This window comes from Chaetodon auriga, chromosome 21 (genome assembly GCF_051107435.1).
Source record: "Chaetodon auriga isolate fChaAug3 chromosome 21, fChaAug3.hap1, whole genome shotgun sequence".
NCBI classification, from domain to species: domain Eukaryota; kingdom Metazoa; phylum Chordata; class Actinopteri; order Chaetodontiformes; family Chaetodontidae; genus Chaetodon; species Chaetodon auriga.
The window spans coordinates 9,511,952-9,526,863 of NC_135094.1; the positions used below are offsets into that span (position 1 = coordinate 9,511,952).

A 14,912-nucleotide genomic window follows, 5' to 3' on the forward strand; every position below is an offset into this window, starting at 1 on the left:
TTTCAGCATCCGACGGTACCGACCCGGGATCCGACACGACACACACACACTTATGATAATAATTCTAATAACAACAACCCGGGCCGGGATCCAGACCCGGGATCTGACCCGACACACACACACACACACACACACACACACACACACACACACACACACACACACACACACACACACACTAATGATACTAACAATAATAATAAACAACAACCCAGGCCGGAATCCGACCCGGGATCTGACCCGGGACACACACACTAATAATAATAAAAATATCAACAACCTGGGCCGGATCAGTACCCGGGATCCGACCAGGGGGACACACACTAATGATAATAATAATAACAGCTGTGTGGAGTCAGCTTGAATTAAAGGTATGAATCAGTTTTTCGGCATCCGACCCGGTACCGACCCGGCTCCGACCCGGGACCTACCCGGAAATTTCCCGGGACATTGCCGGGACCGAACGGGACTTTCCCGGAACCGACCCGGCAATTTCCCGGGATTTGCCGGGTCCGACCCGGGACTAGACCCGGGATCCGACCCGGGACACAAACACACCAACACTAATAATATTATTTTTAATAATAATACTAACAACCTGGGCCGGGATCCGACCCGGGACACACACTAATAATATTAATATTAATAATAATTTTTTGCATTTGGGGGCAATTACAGCTTTTAATGTATAAATGAAATGTTTAAAACATGTTAACAACAAAATGAATGTCACATGAAACATTTTGCTAAATTATATTTACATTCAATGATTAATCATCTTTAAAACTAAAAATGCAAGCAAATACAATGCACAGGCCTCAAAGTTTGTCTTTGCAAGACTAGACAATGTTTACATGCATGTTTTACAAAGTGAGGTGGCTGAGATGTCGTTGACTGTGACACCTAATATGCAATCTGTATCTGGACAACATGCAGTCGAGTGATTAGATCTCACTGTTCAGACACAGATCGAACATTAATACCAGCCGTTTATATATATTTAAAAAAGTGGGATGGATGATTTTATAACAATTGTTTTCATGAGCAGTTTGTCTGGTCAGAAAATCATATATATATGTATATATATATATAACAGTCGCGCCACTGGTTTGGGGAAAAGGTAATAGATGGAGGGGAAAAACACTGTCCTGTTCTTCATGCATCCATTACATTTTCTAAATAAAAATGCAAAAACCAGCATGAGGAACTGTATATACGTCAGTTCTGAATGAGTTGATTCTATATCAAAGGATTATTAATATAGAATTGAATATACACTCAGCTGCTAGTTTTTTTTTAGGTATATCTAGCTGAAACCAATGCAGTCTAATGCAACAGGCCTGCAGTTAATCCAATGTTCATGAAGATTATCATGTTATTTCTGGAACAGTTTTAAAGAGATGATTGAATGGAGATCTTGCAGGCTGTGGTTTGAATCACATTATACCGAGGGGTGTTTCTAATATTTTGTCCACCCTCACTGATACTTTCTAAAACAGTTTCAGTAAAACTGAACATTATTCCCGTCATGAAAGCACATTGTATTGCAGAGTTAGACTGTGTTAGTGTTAGCCAGCTGTACCTAATAAACTGGCCACTGAGTGCGTATTTATATTCACAAAAAGTCAAACACAGACCTGATTAACCAGTGACTCAGCCATGAAGTGATTACAGCATTCAAATAAATACAGATACATCCTGTCTAACACATACTAGAATTCAGTGGATAATAGGATTTTTTTCCAGCATATAGTAGCTGTGCAGGAGAAACAATTATTTCATACAGCAGTGTTCCTCTTCACAAAGCTCAGCGCATGAGGTACCAATACAATAAGCTGTAACTGGTCAGTAAATACATTCTGCATAACTGCACGTGATAAGTACTATCAGGTAATACTTAGCTGCTCTTGGAAGGGGTTATGAGTGGTAGTGCGAGATAATGCTGAAGAGGCTTAGCTGTACAAGAGCATGTGGTTTGGGAGGAAAAGCAAAGACGGATACGTGCGGATATTATAGTGAGGTAGAGCAGCGGTCCCCAACCACCGGACCACGGACCGGTACCGATCACCAGAGTATGAAAGAAGTTTTATTTTGAAAATCTGATGCATCCGCCTGTGCCTCTGTACACATGTCAAACACACACACACACACACACACACACACACACACACACACACACACACGAATAATACAGTTACAGGTTCTGGTTCGTAGTCGAGCTGCAGAGTTTTGAATAAGCTTACGTCTATCAGTGGTTTTTCTTCTGGAGGTCAGTACCCGGTCCGACCCGGGATCCGACCCGACACACGCACACTTATGATAATAATTCTAATAACAACAACCCGGGCCGGGATCTGACCCGGGACACACACACATACACAAGCACACACACTAATAATACTGACAATAATAATAACAACAACCCGGGCCGGAATCCGACCCGGGATCTGACCCGGGACACACACATTAATAATAATAAAAATATTAACAACCCAGGCCGGATCAGTACCCGGGATCCGACCAGGGGGACACACACTAATGATAATAATAATAACAGCTGTGTGGAGTCAGCTTGAATTAAAGGTATGAATCAGTTTTTCGGCATCCGACCCCGTACCGACCCGGCTCCGACCCGGAACCGACCCGGCTCCGACCCGGGACCGACCCGGAATTTTCCCGGGACATTGCCGGGACCGACCCGGAACTTTCCCGGAACCGACCCGGAAATTTCCCGGGACATTGCCGGGACCGACCCGGGACTTTCCCGGAATTTTTCCGGGACCGACCCGGCAATTTCCCGGAATTTTTCCGGGACCGACCCGGGAAATTGCCGGGTCGGTTCCGGGAAAATCCCGGCACTTTGCCGGGACCGACCCGGGACTTACCCGGGTCCGACCCGGGACTAGACCCGGGACCCAACCCTGGATCCGACCCGGGACACACCCACACTAATAATATTATTTTTAATAATAATACTAACAACCCGAGCCGGGATCCGACCTGGGACACACACTAATAATATTAATATTAATTATAATAATAGTAATAGGTAATAGTCAAATCCCGGGATCCGAACCTGGATCCGACCCGGGACACACACACACACACACACACACACACACACACACACGATATTAACAACCCCGGCCGGGATCCGACCGGGGACACACCCACACCCACACTAATAATATTATTTTTAATAATGGTATTAACAACCCGGGCCGGGATCCGACCCGGGACACACACTAATAATATTATTATTAATAATAGTAATCAGATAATAATAGTAAGATCCCGGGATCAGTCCCGGTATCTGACCCAGGACACACACACACACATACACACACACACACACACACACACACACACACACACACACACACACACAGATAATGATAACAGTTACCGGAAGTCAGTGCAGTAAATAGTGCGTTAGAGCAACGGTCCCGAACCACTATTTGTTACCGGGCGGCACAGAGAGATAGAGAGAGATATTTTACTGATCATCAGAGTCTGAAAGAAGTTTTATTTTGAAGCTGCATTTAAGTGACAATATCAGCAGTCCTACTTAAAACACGGGTTTATCGCTTCAGGTGATTCTCACGCACCAAGCCGGCAATGAAACCTTCTCGGTGAAGAGAAACAAGCGCGGGGCTCCCACTAATTACAACAGCTGCACCAAGGGGGATGGTGAATTGTATTTGTAATACCTTGTTTTTATTCGTTTCTATGCCGATCCGGCATATTATTGCTTTACGTGAAACCGGTCCGTGGCGAACAAAAGGCTGGGGGCTGCTGAGGTAGAGGATGCAAGCAGCAAGGCTGAAAATGATGAGCAGAAAGATGTTAATACCCTGTGTGACGTTTTCGAAAGGTGAGACAGGAACAGATGCTAGAGGGAGGGGTAGAGGAAGGCCGAGTTGTAGTCCGGAGGAGGGGAGCCGTCCTCGTCAGACTCCCAGTCACACGGCAAGATTGACGGGTCGCCGTCACGGAGAGCTGTGATGTCATTGCCCAGGAAAGGCACCTGGTTGTCCCGACATTTAGCGAGGGAAAAGAACCTAAACGCACAGAAAAACACAAAATGTAAGAGTCATTATCTTGTTGATTATGCACGAAGTGAACATGCTGCATTCATGCATTGTCTGATTCTTGAATTCTTCATATTTTTGAGTCTTATGTCGGCACTGCTCTCTTCTTTTGGAGCGTGTCACAAGCAGGCAGTGATTGTAATCTTCATGCACGACTGAAAACACTGTAATGTCCGCAGCGTCACTGCTTGTCATCGTGGGTTTAGAGGTCAGAGATCAGATGTGACCACCTGCTGAGTTTCCTGTTCTTGGCGCCGTTATTCCACGTCAGATGCTTCAGCTCGTCGGATGGCAGGACCATGCCGCTGTCGCTCTGCTCATCCTGAAGCAGAGAGGATGCAAACACACAGCTTATCACACACTTCAATGTGTTTTCAGAAAAACACATTTAGTTGTGGCTTTCTTCTGGTCTTTTTTCATCTGTTCTCTGTTCAGTTTTTGAGGTGAGGACACATCCCTCTATGTGTGTGTGTGTGTGTGTGTGTGTGTTTGCATGCAAGCAGAAGTGAACGTGTTTTCTTACGTCAGGGCTTTGTGGCTCCTCACAGGGCAGTTCCTCAAAAATCTGGAGTGTGGCCATGCCCGTCATGTAACTGGATAGATTGGATTCAGAGTCAAAACATGAGTTGGACATTTCTCTACTTTCTCACCTGTTTCCTGTTGTTTCTGACTCCAATTTCAGTTACCTCACATAGTTCTCTCTCACCACTTTCACATCTGCACCTGTCGTTTTTCTCCCTTTTTTTCTATTTATTATACTACTCCAGCACTTCTTGATTACTCATACACACTACATAGCATGTAAGTCACGGTGCGCTGGCTCAGACACTACACGCTGGACGCTGAATTTCATAATGTTTTCGTTTTCTCTCTTGTTTCCGTACCTCAGGTTTGTGACTGCAAGCGGGTTTTCTCTGAAGGTCTCACTGTGACCACGGTGTCCTGCTGTGAAAGATCCCAAAGGAATGTAATCCTTACCATCCTGTTCAGGAGAGGGGACAAATTGAGAAGCCACTTGTGTCTTTGTGTACTTTATCCACGTGGTGAGAAACACTCAATAATAAAGACATCATGAGTCTGAAGAGGTAAGATCTATAAGACGTGCTGACCTGCTGAACCCTGGCTTGCAGCAGGTCTCCCAGGGTCTCCACCAGGTTTGTGAAGGTGGGTCGATCCGAGGGACTGGCCTCCCAGCACGCCAGCATCGTGCTGTAACTGCACACACACACACACACACACACACACACACACACACACACACACACACACACACAAGGAGAGTGTTACACGAAGTGTTTACTATGCCTCCACTGCTGATTTCAGCAGATAAAACATATCCACTCACATCTCAGGTGTGCTGTACTCAGGTGCTCGCATCCTTGTTCCTGCCTTCAGTCTGTGGCAGAACTCTTCATCTATGTGAAGACCAGGGTACGGGGACGCTCCTGTCAGGCAAACACACACACACACACACACACACACACACACACACACACACACACACACACACACACACACACGTCACTACATCACTGTGTAGACAGTATCACAGCTGAATCTTCCAAACATGGTCTTAAGAGTTAAAGATCATAAGATATCAAATCATACAATGCAGTGTTTGTTGCAGGGCTTTTATTTTTATTGCATATCGTTTCTGTATTTTGTCCACTTCCTGTTTAAGTCTCGAACCACGGCGTGCTGAGGAGGCTCTTACCCAGAGAGAAGATCTCCCACAGCAGAATGCCGTAGGACCACACGTCACTCTGGGTGGTGAACACCTTGTCAAAGATGGACTCCGGAGACATCCACTTCAGAGGCAGACGGGCCTGTCAGCCAATCAGATCACAGGATGTTACAAAAGGTTACAAAAGACCACTCGTGAGGAAACATTTGAAGTCCGGTTGGTTGTTGGAGGGTAAATGTTACGTGATGTTCATTGCTTAATATTTTCAAAACATAAGCAACAGGTTAATGTGGAGAGGAGCGGTTACAGGATGCACCTATCCTCCAAGAAGTATTAAAACTAGACCTGCAATGTGGCTTCATTTATCATTCATGGCATTTTAATGCTTAGTAGGTTGATTTTATTTTCACATTAGGCATAAGTATGTTTCAACCTAATTTACAGAGAATTTATTAAAAAATGTAATATATCATTTTCCCATTTTCCCCTTTTGTGAATATCTTCTAAGAAAGTTGCTGCACAAGTTGTTTTTTGTAAGTGTTCTCAGTACAGCAAGTATAAAAATGAAAAAACAACCTATTAATAGTTGTTTTTTGTGATAAATCTGAATTATTTATGAAACTACTGAACTTATGAATTATCAAAATAATAGTAGAATATCTCAGATTTGACATATCGAGTCAAAAAATGGCATTTTTCCTTGTTGGAATTTGTTTTCAGTGGTGAGCTTTCTAAGGATCTGATCTGGCACTTTGTAGAAAAAACATTTTTCAGACGGTGGATTTTGGAACCAGACTGCTCACTTATACTCACATCTCCCTTGCGGACATAGTCGGGGTCTTTGTAGATGTCTCTGGCCAGGCCGAAGTCACAGATCTTCACCACTTTATTGTCAGAAAGCAAAATGTTCCTGGCTGCCAGGTCTCGGTGAATACACTGTCGTAGAGGCACAGAAAATACACATCGTGACATACATGAAACACGTGTGTACCTGCACCCACACACACACACACAGTGTCAGACCTTGCGAGAGGCCAGAAACTCCATCCCTCGTGCCACCTGGAAGCTGAAGGAGATGAGATCTTCCAGGAATAAAGGAGAGGTGGAGGCAGATTTGGGATCTAGAGGAAGAAAGCGAGGAGGCACAGGGATGTAATCAGGCAGTTTGACTCTGCACAAACATGGAATATGTCCACTAGGCTCTCTTACCGAGGTCATTCTGTTTCTCATCAAACTCTGCTCTGATGCTGCTCTGGCAGTCAGACATCATGCAGACACCACCTGGCACTCCATCCTTTCCTCCAGCCAGCTGAGATGGGGACAAATCAGTTTATTGTTATCCAATATTGTATTTCAGAGAGTGAAGATTAGGACAGTTAAAGGATGGACTCAAACTGTTGAGAAAAGACTGATGTGTCTTCCGAGATTTGTTGAGAAATTCTAGACGTGTTTTGCTCCGTGAAAATGACTTTGAGGCCAGACTTTTTAGATATGTCTAAACTTGTGGCGAAATTCAGGAAGTAAACGTCCTGCTTGAGTGCAGATAACACCTTCAGACAGATTGCAGAAGTGAGTTTTTGAGGGTGTAATTGTGTAATTGCACGCACCACGAAGGGATGCGCTTGTTTTTCTCTCAACTGCAAAGAGAAGCTGAAGTGTGGAGCACGCAGGCATGTGTGAAAAGGCATGTTTTGTGTGAAATATCAGTACGCCATCTTTAATAGAAGAATAATTTAGACTCACTGCGTTGTGCACAAACACCTCTCTCTTGCTCTTTAGGAAAGTAGAGAGATTTCCAAAGCGACAGTACTCGACAATGACCATCAGTGGTCCTGCACACACATAAATACAGTTGTGATAAGTGAGTGTTAGAGCACACCTTAATATGCACGAGACTGAACTTTTGAACGCATTAATAGGTATATTTTGGAACACCCACACACCTCCTGGCTTGGTGCAGGCTCCAAGCAGGTTCACTACATTCAGATGATGCCCAATGTGGTTGAGGATCTTCAGCTCAGTCATCAGCGCTTTGTGTTCGCTGGCTGTGGCTCCCTCTGGTGGACAAAAGGCAGAAAAGAAATAAAAGTGGCACAAATGATGTTGCATAGAGTTGTATTTTCTCAGACTGACATGACCGGATCTTGTACCTTTGAGCATCTTCACAGCCACAGTGCTGCAGCTGGTGGCGCTGTCTATGCCAAACGCGGACGCCTGCATCACCTTACCGAAGGCTCCGCGGCCCAGAGGTTTCCCTGAGAGAGGGAGAAAGAATGTGGGTGAGACTGACAGGCGTGTTTTTGTGTCTAATTGAGCGGCTTTATTAATTACTATTATCAAGCATCCCGGACGTGAGACGCTGATAAGAGAAGAGTTTAAACCCCATCAACAGTCCATCTAACCAAACCCCACCCTGATGATAGTGAGACCTCATTAGTTCCAGTCAACACAGTTTACACATCCCCTGCTGGAGTTGATTAGCTCGCCACAGACAACACAGACACAAAGTCTGATTAATGGAATGAGAGTCACTCCCAAAAATAATCTGATAAGACCTATGAGAAAGTCCTGCTATCTGTTATGTGATCTTGAATACCTTCCCTCTCTCCCATCATTTGTGCTGCTGTCCTAAAATCCTCTGCAGCTGAAGTCAGTCATGCTAAAAACATCCATTTCTTAACTGTCATTTGATAAAGAAGTGTACCTAATTTGAGCCGCTCTCGGGGGAACTCCCATTGGTTGGGGTCGTACTGCAGTCTCTCACACTGCTCCTCTATTGGCCCCTCTCCCGTGTCCAGAATGATTGACAGGTACTCTGGTTTGGCATTTGAGTTGCTGGGCTTTATTTTGCAAAATAGAAAAAGTACACAAAATGAGTTCACATTAAAACAAATGATGAAATTTTGGGCCGCTGGTCAGACAAAAGAAGCAATCTGAACACCTCATTGTGGACTGTGGCACAACTGTGATGAGCATTTTTCATACTCTTTTGACATTTTATAGACAAAACTATTATCTCATTCATTGTCAAAAGTACACAGAATACGTAGTATAGATTTATTTTTGTCATAACAAAAAAATAATTTCTCTTGTTTCCTCTCACCTGTTTCAGTTTGCGTATGAAGAGTGTGAGCAAAAGCCAGAAGAGAGTGGCCACCACACAGGTACAGGTGAGTGTGGGAATTTCCAGAAATGAGGCCTCTGAGGCACCTGCACACACACACAAACCAAAAAAAATACACATTAGTGCTTAATCAGCCTTAATTTTGCATTAGATGACATTTACTCATTACACACGAGCAGGCCTGGAGTGACCTGCACAGGACTTTGAATATGTTACCTCCAATGCAAGTGCATTGTGTTTTATTTTTCTCCACCCTTCCAAATGGGGGCACTGTGTTTACACCATCACACCATAATTCATAAACACCACCATCCATCCATCAAGGTTCATGTATTCTTTCTTTTTTAACGTGAAGAAGCAGAAATGCCCAGTGCACTGCAGGCTGGGCTCTTCCAGAGGAAATAAAAACGGGAGACAGCTTCCTTCCTGGCTGATCGGAAAACAACACACAACCACTCCTCTCTCTTGACCCGGACTGGGAAGCGCGTCCACTGCTTCTGCCAGGCAACGGTGCTCAAACTGGGGGGTGAAGCAAAACCACGTGGGGCCTACCACCGGACATATGAGTGAATGAGTGTGTGTGGGAGTGTGAATGAGGAAAACTGAACAAAAGGCTGCGAGTGCTCCACATTGAGATTATCTTAAGACCTTCTTTCATCAGTGTTTACTCAGAAATTGATCAACAGATGTATCATCTTCCATTAATAGAACTGACACACCATGCTGACGTATATGAATGCTACTAAAACAATGTGAAATGCTGTTCTATATGTCTGTACATCCAGACCATACATCCATTTATAGAACTGGGAACAATGGACATCCAGACATACCCATATATGGAAGAGTTCTATCTTTGAGAAGAGGTAAATGCAGCCAATCAAAGGCACAGATGCTTCAAAAATACTACTGGTTGACAGATACTCACCATTGACCCATATATAGGCAGAGCTCTCTGCAGATCCCCTCTCATTGGTGGCCTGGCACGTATACAGGCCCTGGTCCTCACCTGTGATCCGATCAATATGGAGGGTCCCGTCTTCTGGTGACATCACAATACCTGAAGGTGGTGGTACAAACTCTTAGACACGAGAATACAGCGACAGTTTGCATGTATATGTGATTTATCTACTTATTTATTTACCTGATCCCTGAGACAGAGCCTGTTCATCCTTGTACCATGTGATGGTTGGAGGTGGGACACCTTCAGAGGGACAGCTAAGGATCACTGAGCTGCTCACGTTGACGATACAATCTGTCAAATTACTAAGCAGCACCGGAGGCTCCAAAACTGAAAAGAAAAAACAACAGCAAGAACAGTATGAGTGTGTGTTTGTGCAAGTTCTGGCAAATGATAAGAGGTTTAATGCAATGAAATACATGAGCTGAGGTGCTGTACTTAAGATAAGACAAAACCTTTTTGATCGCACGCTGGGGAAATGAAGTTGTTACAGACAGCAAGAATAAAAGAGAGACATAAAAAACTTTATGACTTCTCAAGAGTATATAAAGCAGTTAAAAGGATTTCAACTTTGACGCCTAAACAGCCGTGCAAATAAGAGCTTTGTTGCAACAAATCATTTAGGCTCGTTAAAGTCCAGCAGACAAGCCCTCATCTAATGAAAGCATTATACTCCTATAACGCACAATGCTTTGGTATCTATTCTAGCTCTTATTTATCAGACAGAACCAGGAGTCCAGCGTTCACTCTTCTTTTAGCTCCTGCAAAAACAGGATTTTTTTTTAAGTGGCTGAGCTGTCCACTATGTTCTCTGCTTGCCGCTAACGCTGTCTGTTTGCTGTTTGGTGCTGAGCAGACGGTGTAAAGTGGCTTTTTAGAGGGTTTTTTTTGTTTGAGGAAACAACTTCCAGGCACAGCCAAAAATAACAGTGATGAGAACAATTTAAGAGTTACTGAGGAAACCAAAACAGTCAAGATGTGGGCTGGAAAAACAAATCAATTATCTAAAAGATGATAAACTGTTCTGCGTAACTAAGGGAGGGTCAGCTGATAATCATCTGTGGGTTCATCACTATGACCAACACTTTTGATAGTCTGATCCACTGCTAATATAATAATTTACATTATAGCTGCTTTAATGACATTTGCTGTAAACGCTTCGACTTTAAATAAAACTTCAAATAGAGGACTTAATGGTACTTTAGCTTAAGTAAAGAATTAGATTTTTTTTCCCACCACTGCAAAAATTACCTAGAAAAGCATTTGTGTTTACGTTTGTCTGAGTACGGTTGCAGTTATTCATAGACTAAAACAGATTTGTGATGAAGTGAAACCAGAGCTATTTTTTCCCACTGTTTTCTGGACCAGTGCCACTCTTGGACAATAATTGTGCTCTGGTAGTGACACATTTTTCCAGAAGGGTGGCCTTGGCTTCAACCTGTGAGTCAGCTGACATCTGGGTCCTCTTGGGCCCCTTACTCACTCTGAAATACCCTGTAACACAAACCCATTTCTAAAAAGCAACAACAATGTAGTATTTCATCATGTGGACAGTTATTGGCCTACGAGTGCACACAATGACTGGAGTGCAGTTTTTTAGTTTCCTTCTCATGCACTATAATTACACTACAATACTCGCACACCATAATTAGACCAGATGAGGCCTCGCTCCCCAAATCCCTCTAACCCCAAGTTTTATTTTTTAGCTCCGTTCACCCTCTTTTTCTCTCTTTCTGGCGTCCCCGCTCCTCTCTTTCTACCACCCTGTCACCCTGTCTCTCTAGCAATTCCCTCATGGGGGTCCCGAGGGAGGAAGTTGACGCGTTGAGCCTTGATTGTATGGAGAACAGCAGTAAAAGACATGAAGAAAAGTCACTTAACCAAGGCGACTGATTGTTGTTTCCCCTATCTTCCTCCTGGACAACAATTGATGATTGTCCGCGGGGGCCGGGGCCTGACAGTGTCTGATTGGCTGATTGTTCCTCCGGCCCTGTGTGGGGGCCTGTAAATGTGGCATTGTGGGAAGTGCCATTGTGTGCTCTTCCTCCAGACAAGAGCTCATTCCCACGTGAAAGAGGTGCTGAGCTGGAGTGCAAGAGCAAAGGCAGGGTGGGGCCCCAGGAAGTCGAGGGACCCAATTCCCAAGCAGCCAAACTCTGTGAGAGAGTGTGGGTGTTTGTTTGTTTGTATGTATGTGCAGCGTAGTGTATGTGCACAGAAAACACGGGGAGACTGAGAGTTTTAAGAAGAGAGAACGTCAATCTCTATTTGAAAGGCTACAAATTCATGGTCCAGACAACAATTTACTCGATGCGCTGAGACAATACATGTCCTGAATCTTGGGTATGTTTGAGGGCCCTTGTTCAGCTCTGGGGCCCTTGAAAAATTCAGCCCAAGAGGATGTTTTCAGTTCTTGCACTCCATGATCGTATGGAAGCAAAAGAAAGGCTAAAATGATTTGAAACTCACGAGCAACTGAATATCTAATTGTGAAATTTAATACTAATTTCAATTGCACGGAATTTATTGTGCTGAAATATTTTACTTTGAAAACCATTTATCTGAATTTATGTGGTTTGAATTCCCCTTTAAACTTAGTTAATTTTCTTTTGTTTTTAAGTTTCAAAAATAAAAATAAAATAAAAATAAAATTAAAAAAAACAAACATCCAAGTTGCCCAAATTAAATTGTTTAGATCTCAAAATTCAAGTCAAGTGAGAAAAAAAAAGTTGCTAAAATTGCTTTTGTGAAATTCAGAAGCCAAAATTCAAGATGAAGAATTTAAACTCGAACATCTGAGCCACCAAGAAGACATCAGACCTCTGTCTCATCAGGTTACACTCTGTCATTCATAAAAAAAAAAAAAAAAAGTTCAGATTAGTGACTGGAAATCACTGGACACAATCTTCCACCTGAATTTGTAAATTTAGTAAATTTGAGGCTGCAAATTCAAATTGTGAGGAATTCAAACCATAAATGAAATAAGAGGGATGTTAAATTTCAACATTCAGTATTCAGTAGTAGTTAAATGTTACTTAAATTCCTATGATTATGGCCCTTCTTTGCTTCCATAGTTTGTTGCCTTTCATCTTTTGTTTCATTGTTATTCATTGTGTTATTTTGCTGTTGTATTGTTTTTGTATTCATTCGTATCTTGTGTGTTTGATATTTCACATTTCATGCGCTTTGTAACCTTTGCTTTGAGAAGTGCTGTATAAATAAATTTTTGCCCTCTTACTTTTAATTTTTTTTGACACATAATCTAAAAATAGTAACGGGAAAAAAGCAAAAATTGTGGCAGACCCCAAGTTAAAAATCACTTCATATACATGAGATGATTTCTTGATCTATTAATGTTCATTAAACAAAGTAAAATCCTTAATTTATTTTAAAGTGCCAAAAATGCACTATACTGACTATAGGAATAAATATGTTGAGGAGGACGATGAGGAGGAGATCATGTAGTACTCACTTGTGACCTCCACCTGTGTGTCCAGGTGGGTCTCCTGTCTGGTGATGAGGTGGCGGGCGGAGCATCTGTAGGCTCCAGAGTCTCTGGCTGTCAGGTTGCTGATCAGCAGAACCAGAGAGTTGGAGAACTCCCCTGATGTGAGACGCTGACTACTCAAGGCAGGGCTGCGGGAATGAGCGTCCCCCGTGTCACTGACCCGGTGCCATGACAGTGCTGTGTACAGGTACTTATTGGCTATACAGGTGAGATGGAGGTCTCCACCCTCTCTAGGCTCCTCCCTCTGACTCACACCGAAGCCTCCTGGGACGTCTGAGGGAAACGGAGAAGAGACGGACGGATGATTGATGGGGAAGGAGAGGAGAGGCGAGAGGGAGGGAGCATGAACAAAATAAAAACCTCCTGTTTGATGAATGAGCCATCTCAGTTTCTCAAACACGGGAATGCGGATCCTGTCAGGTGCCTGAAACCAGGAGAGCTGATTCGACCGATCCACCATTTTTGTAACCTTTGACGACAATGCTGAATGGCCATTGTGGGTAAAAGCAGCTAGTGGAATACAGTGAAAAGGCTTTTTATTTACTTTAGCCATTTGAAACTTCCCGTGGAAACGGCTCGAGAGTTTCCTGATGGCAGATAGTGTTTATCTTTCCCGAACACCCCAAGGCCTCCCGAAATAAAGCGGACCTGCCAGTCCAAGGAAGTGCGCTGTACAGGGAAGTGAAACGATAAGAGCCCCTGGTTCCTGTTTCGCTCTTGCTCACACACTAACAGCTCAGCCTTATGCACGGACACATACACACTCGTGCACACGCTCTAAAACAAATAGACACAAAATGCTCTTAACCTGTGCGCCTTGTGACAAATCTAACCTCACGTCAAAAACAAAGCAACAGCACGTACCCAGTGCAGTTATGCTGCTTGTTTTGCCAATTTCCACCTCCATTAATGTGTGTGTTTTAGGTGGCACAGAGTGCAAAATATCTATTTGACTTGCTCAGATACCACAAAAGAAGTTAACAATGTCCACAAAGCCTTTACTGGGAGTCAAATCTTTACATGTGAAGACTTACATTCTTCAATATGACACTAAATAGGCAGCTTTGAATTGTGATATACTGTCATATTGAAGCAGCTGCTGTCCCATCGCTCCAGGTCCTGATCCTCTCTGGACTCCCTTTCTAGACGCATCTCGCTCTTTCCTCCGCAGTGACCGTGCTGCAGCATCTGACATTGAGCCTCCTGTCTCGATAACAGTGAAATGACCTGAACGCAGCAGTAACGACCTCATATACAGTCTACATTCTTCAGCGGCCTGAGAGCTCAACACTGCCCATCTTCTCGTCTTACCCTCCTCTCCTGCTCCTCGCCTCCTTTTCAATGCTGTATTTTACTTTTCTATTTCACTCCTCGCAGCACCGCAAATATACACATTTTTTAGACATTCTGGCTGCAGGACATGAGCTGAATGAGCAACAAATAAATGGGCATGAGGGTGTAATGCAAATCACAAGATGAATGACGAATGTTCTAATGTCATGTTGAACAAATCAGTCAGTTTCCAGTTTCAATCTGACATGAAA

The 14,912-nt window shown here is 43.5% G+C and overlaps 1 protein-coding gene across 2 annotated transcripts in view; it reads right to left on the reverse strand.

Annotated features, from left to right (window-relative positions):
• Window positions 1-248: 248 nt before the first annotated feature.
• The window catches only part of flt1 (fms related receptor tyrosine kinase 1), a 35,865-nt gene continuing 21,201 nt past the window's right edge, over window positions 249-14,912 (reverse strand). For both annotated transcript variants that reach the window (XM_076721435.1, XM_076721436.1), the window contains 18 exons: window positions 13,333-13,641; window positions 10,044-10,190; window positions 9,828-9,959; window positions 8,879-8,985; window positions 8,480-8,615; window positions 7,926-8,030; window positions 7,719-7,832; window positions 7,519-7,607; window positions 6,985-7,084; window positions 6,799-6,896; window positions 6,589-6,711; window positions 5,806-5,917; window positions 5,437-5,536; window positions 5,201-5,306; window positions 4,976-5,073; window positions 4,615-4,684; window positions 4,322-4,413; window positions 249-4,061 (listed from right to left, as the gene is read on the reverse strand). In XM_076721435.1, the coding sequence (XP_076577550.1) occupies window positions 3,893-4,061; window positions 4,322-4,413; window positions 4,615-4,684; window positions 4,976-5,073; window positions 5,201-5,306; window positions 5,437-5,536; window positions 5,806-5,917; window positions 6,589-6,711; window positions 6,799-6,896; window positions 6,985-7,084; window positions 7,519-7,607; window positions 7,719-7,832; window positions 7,926-8,030; window positions 8,480-8,615; window positions 8,879-8,985; window positions 9,828-9,959; window positions 10,044-10,190; window positions 13,333-13,641 (2,207 nt within the window). In that variant the 3' untranslated portion in view covers window positions 249-3,892. The remainder of the gene's footprint in view (window positions 4,062-4,321; window positions 4,414-4,614; window positions 4,685-4,975; window positions 5,074-5,200; window positions 5,307-5,436; window positions 5,537-5,805; window positions 5,918-6,588; window positions 6,712-6,798; window positions 6,897-6,984; window positions 7,085-7,518; window positions 7,608-7,718; window positions 7,833-7,925; window positions 8,031-8,479; window positions 8,616-8,878; window positions 8,986-9,827; window positions 9,960-10,043; window positions 10,191-13,332; window positions 13,642-14,912) is intronic.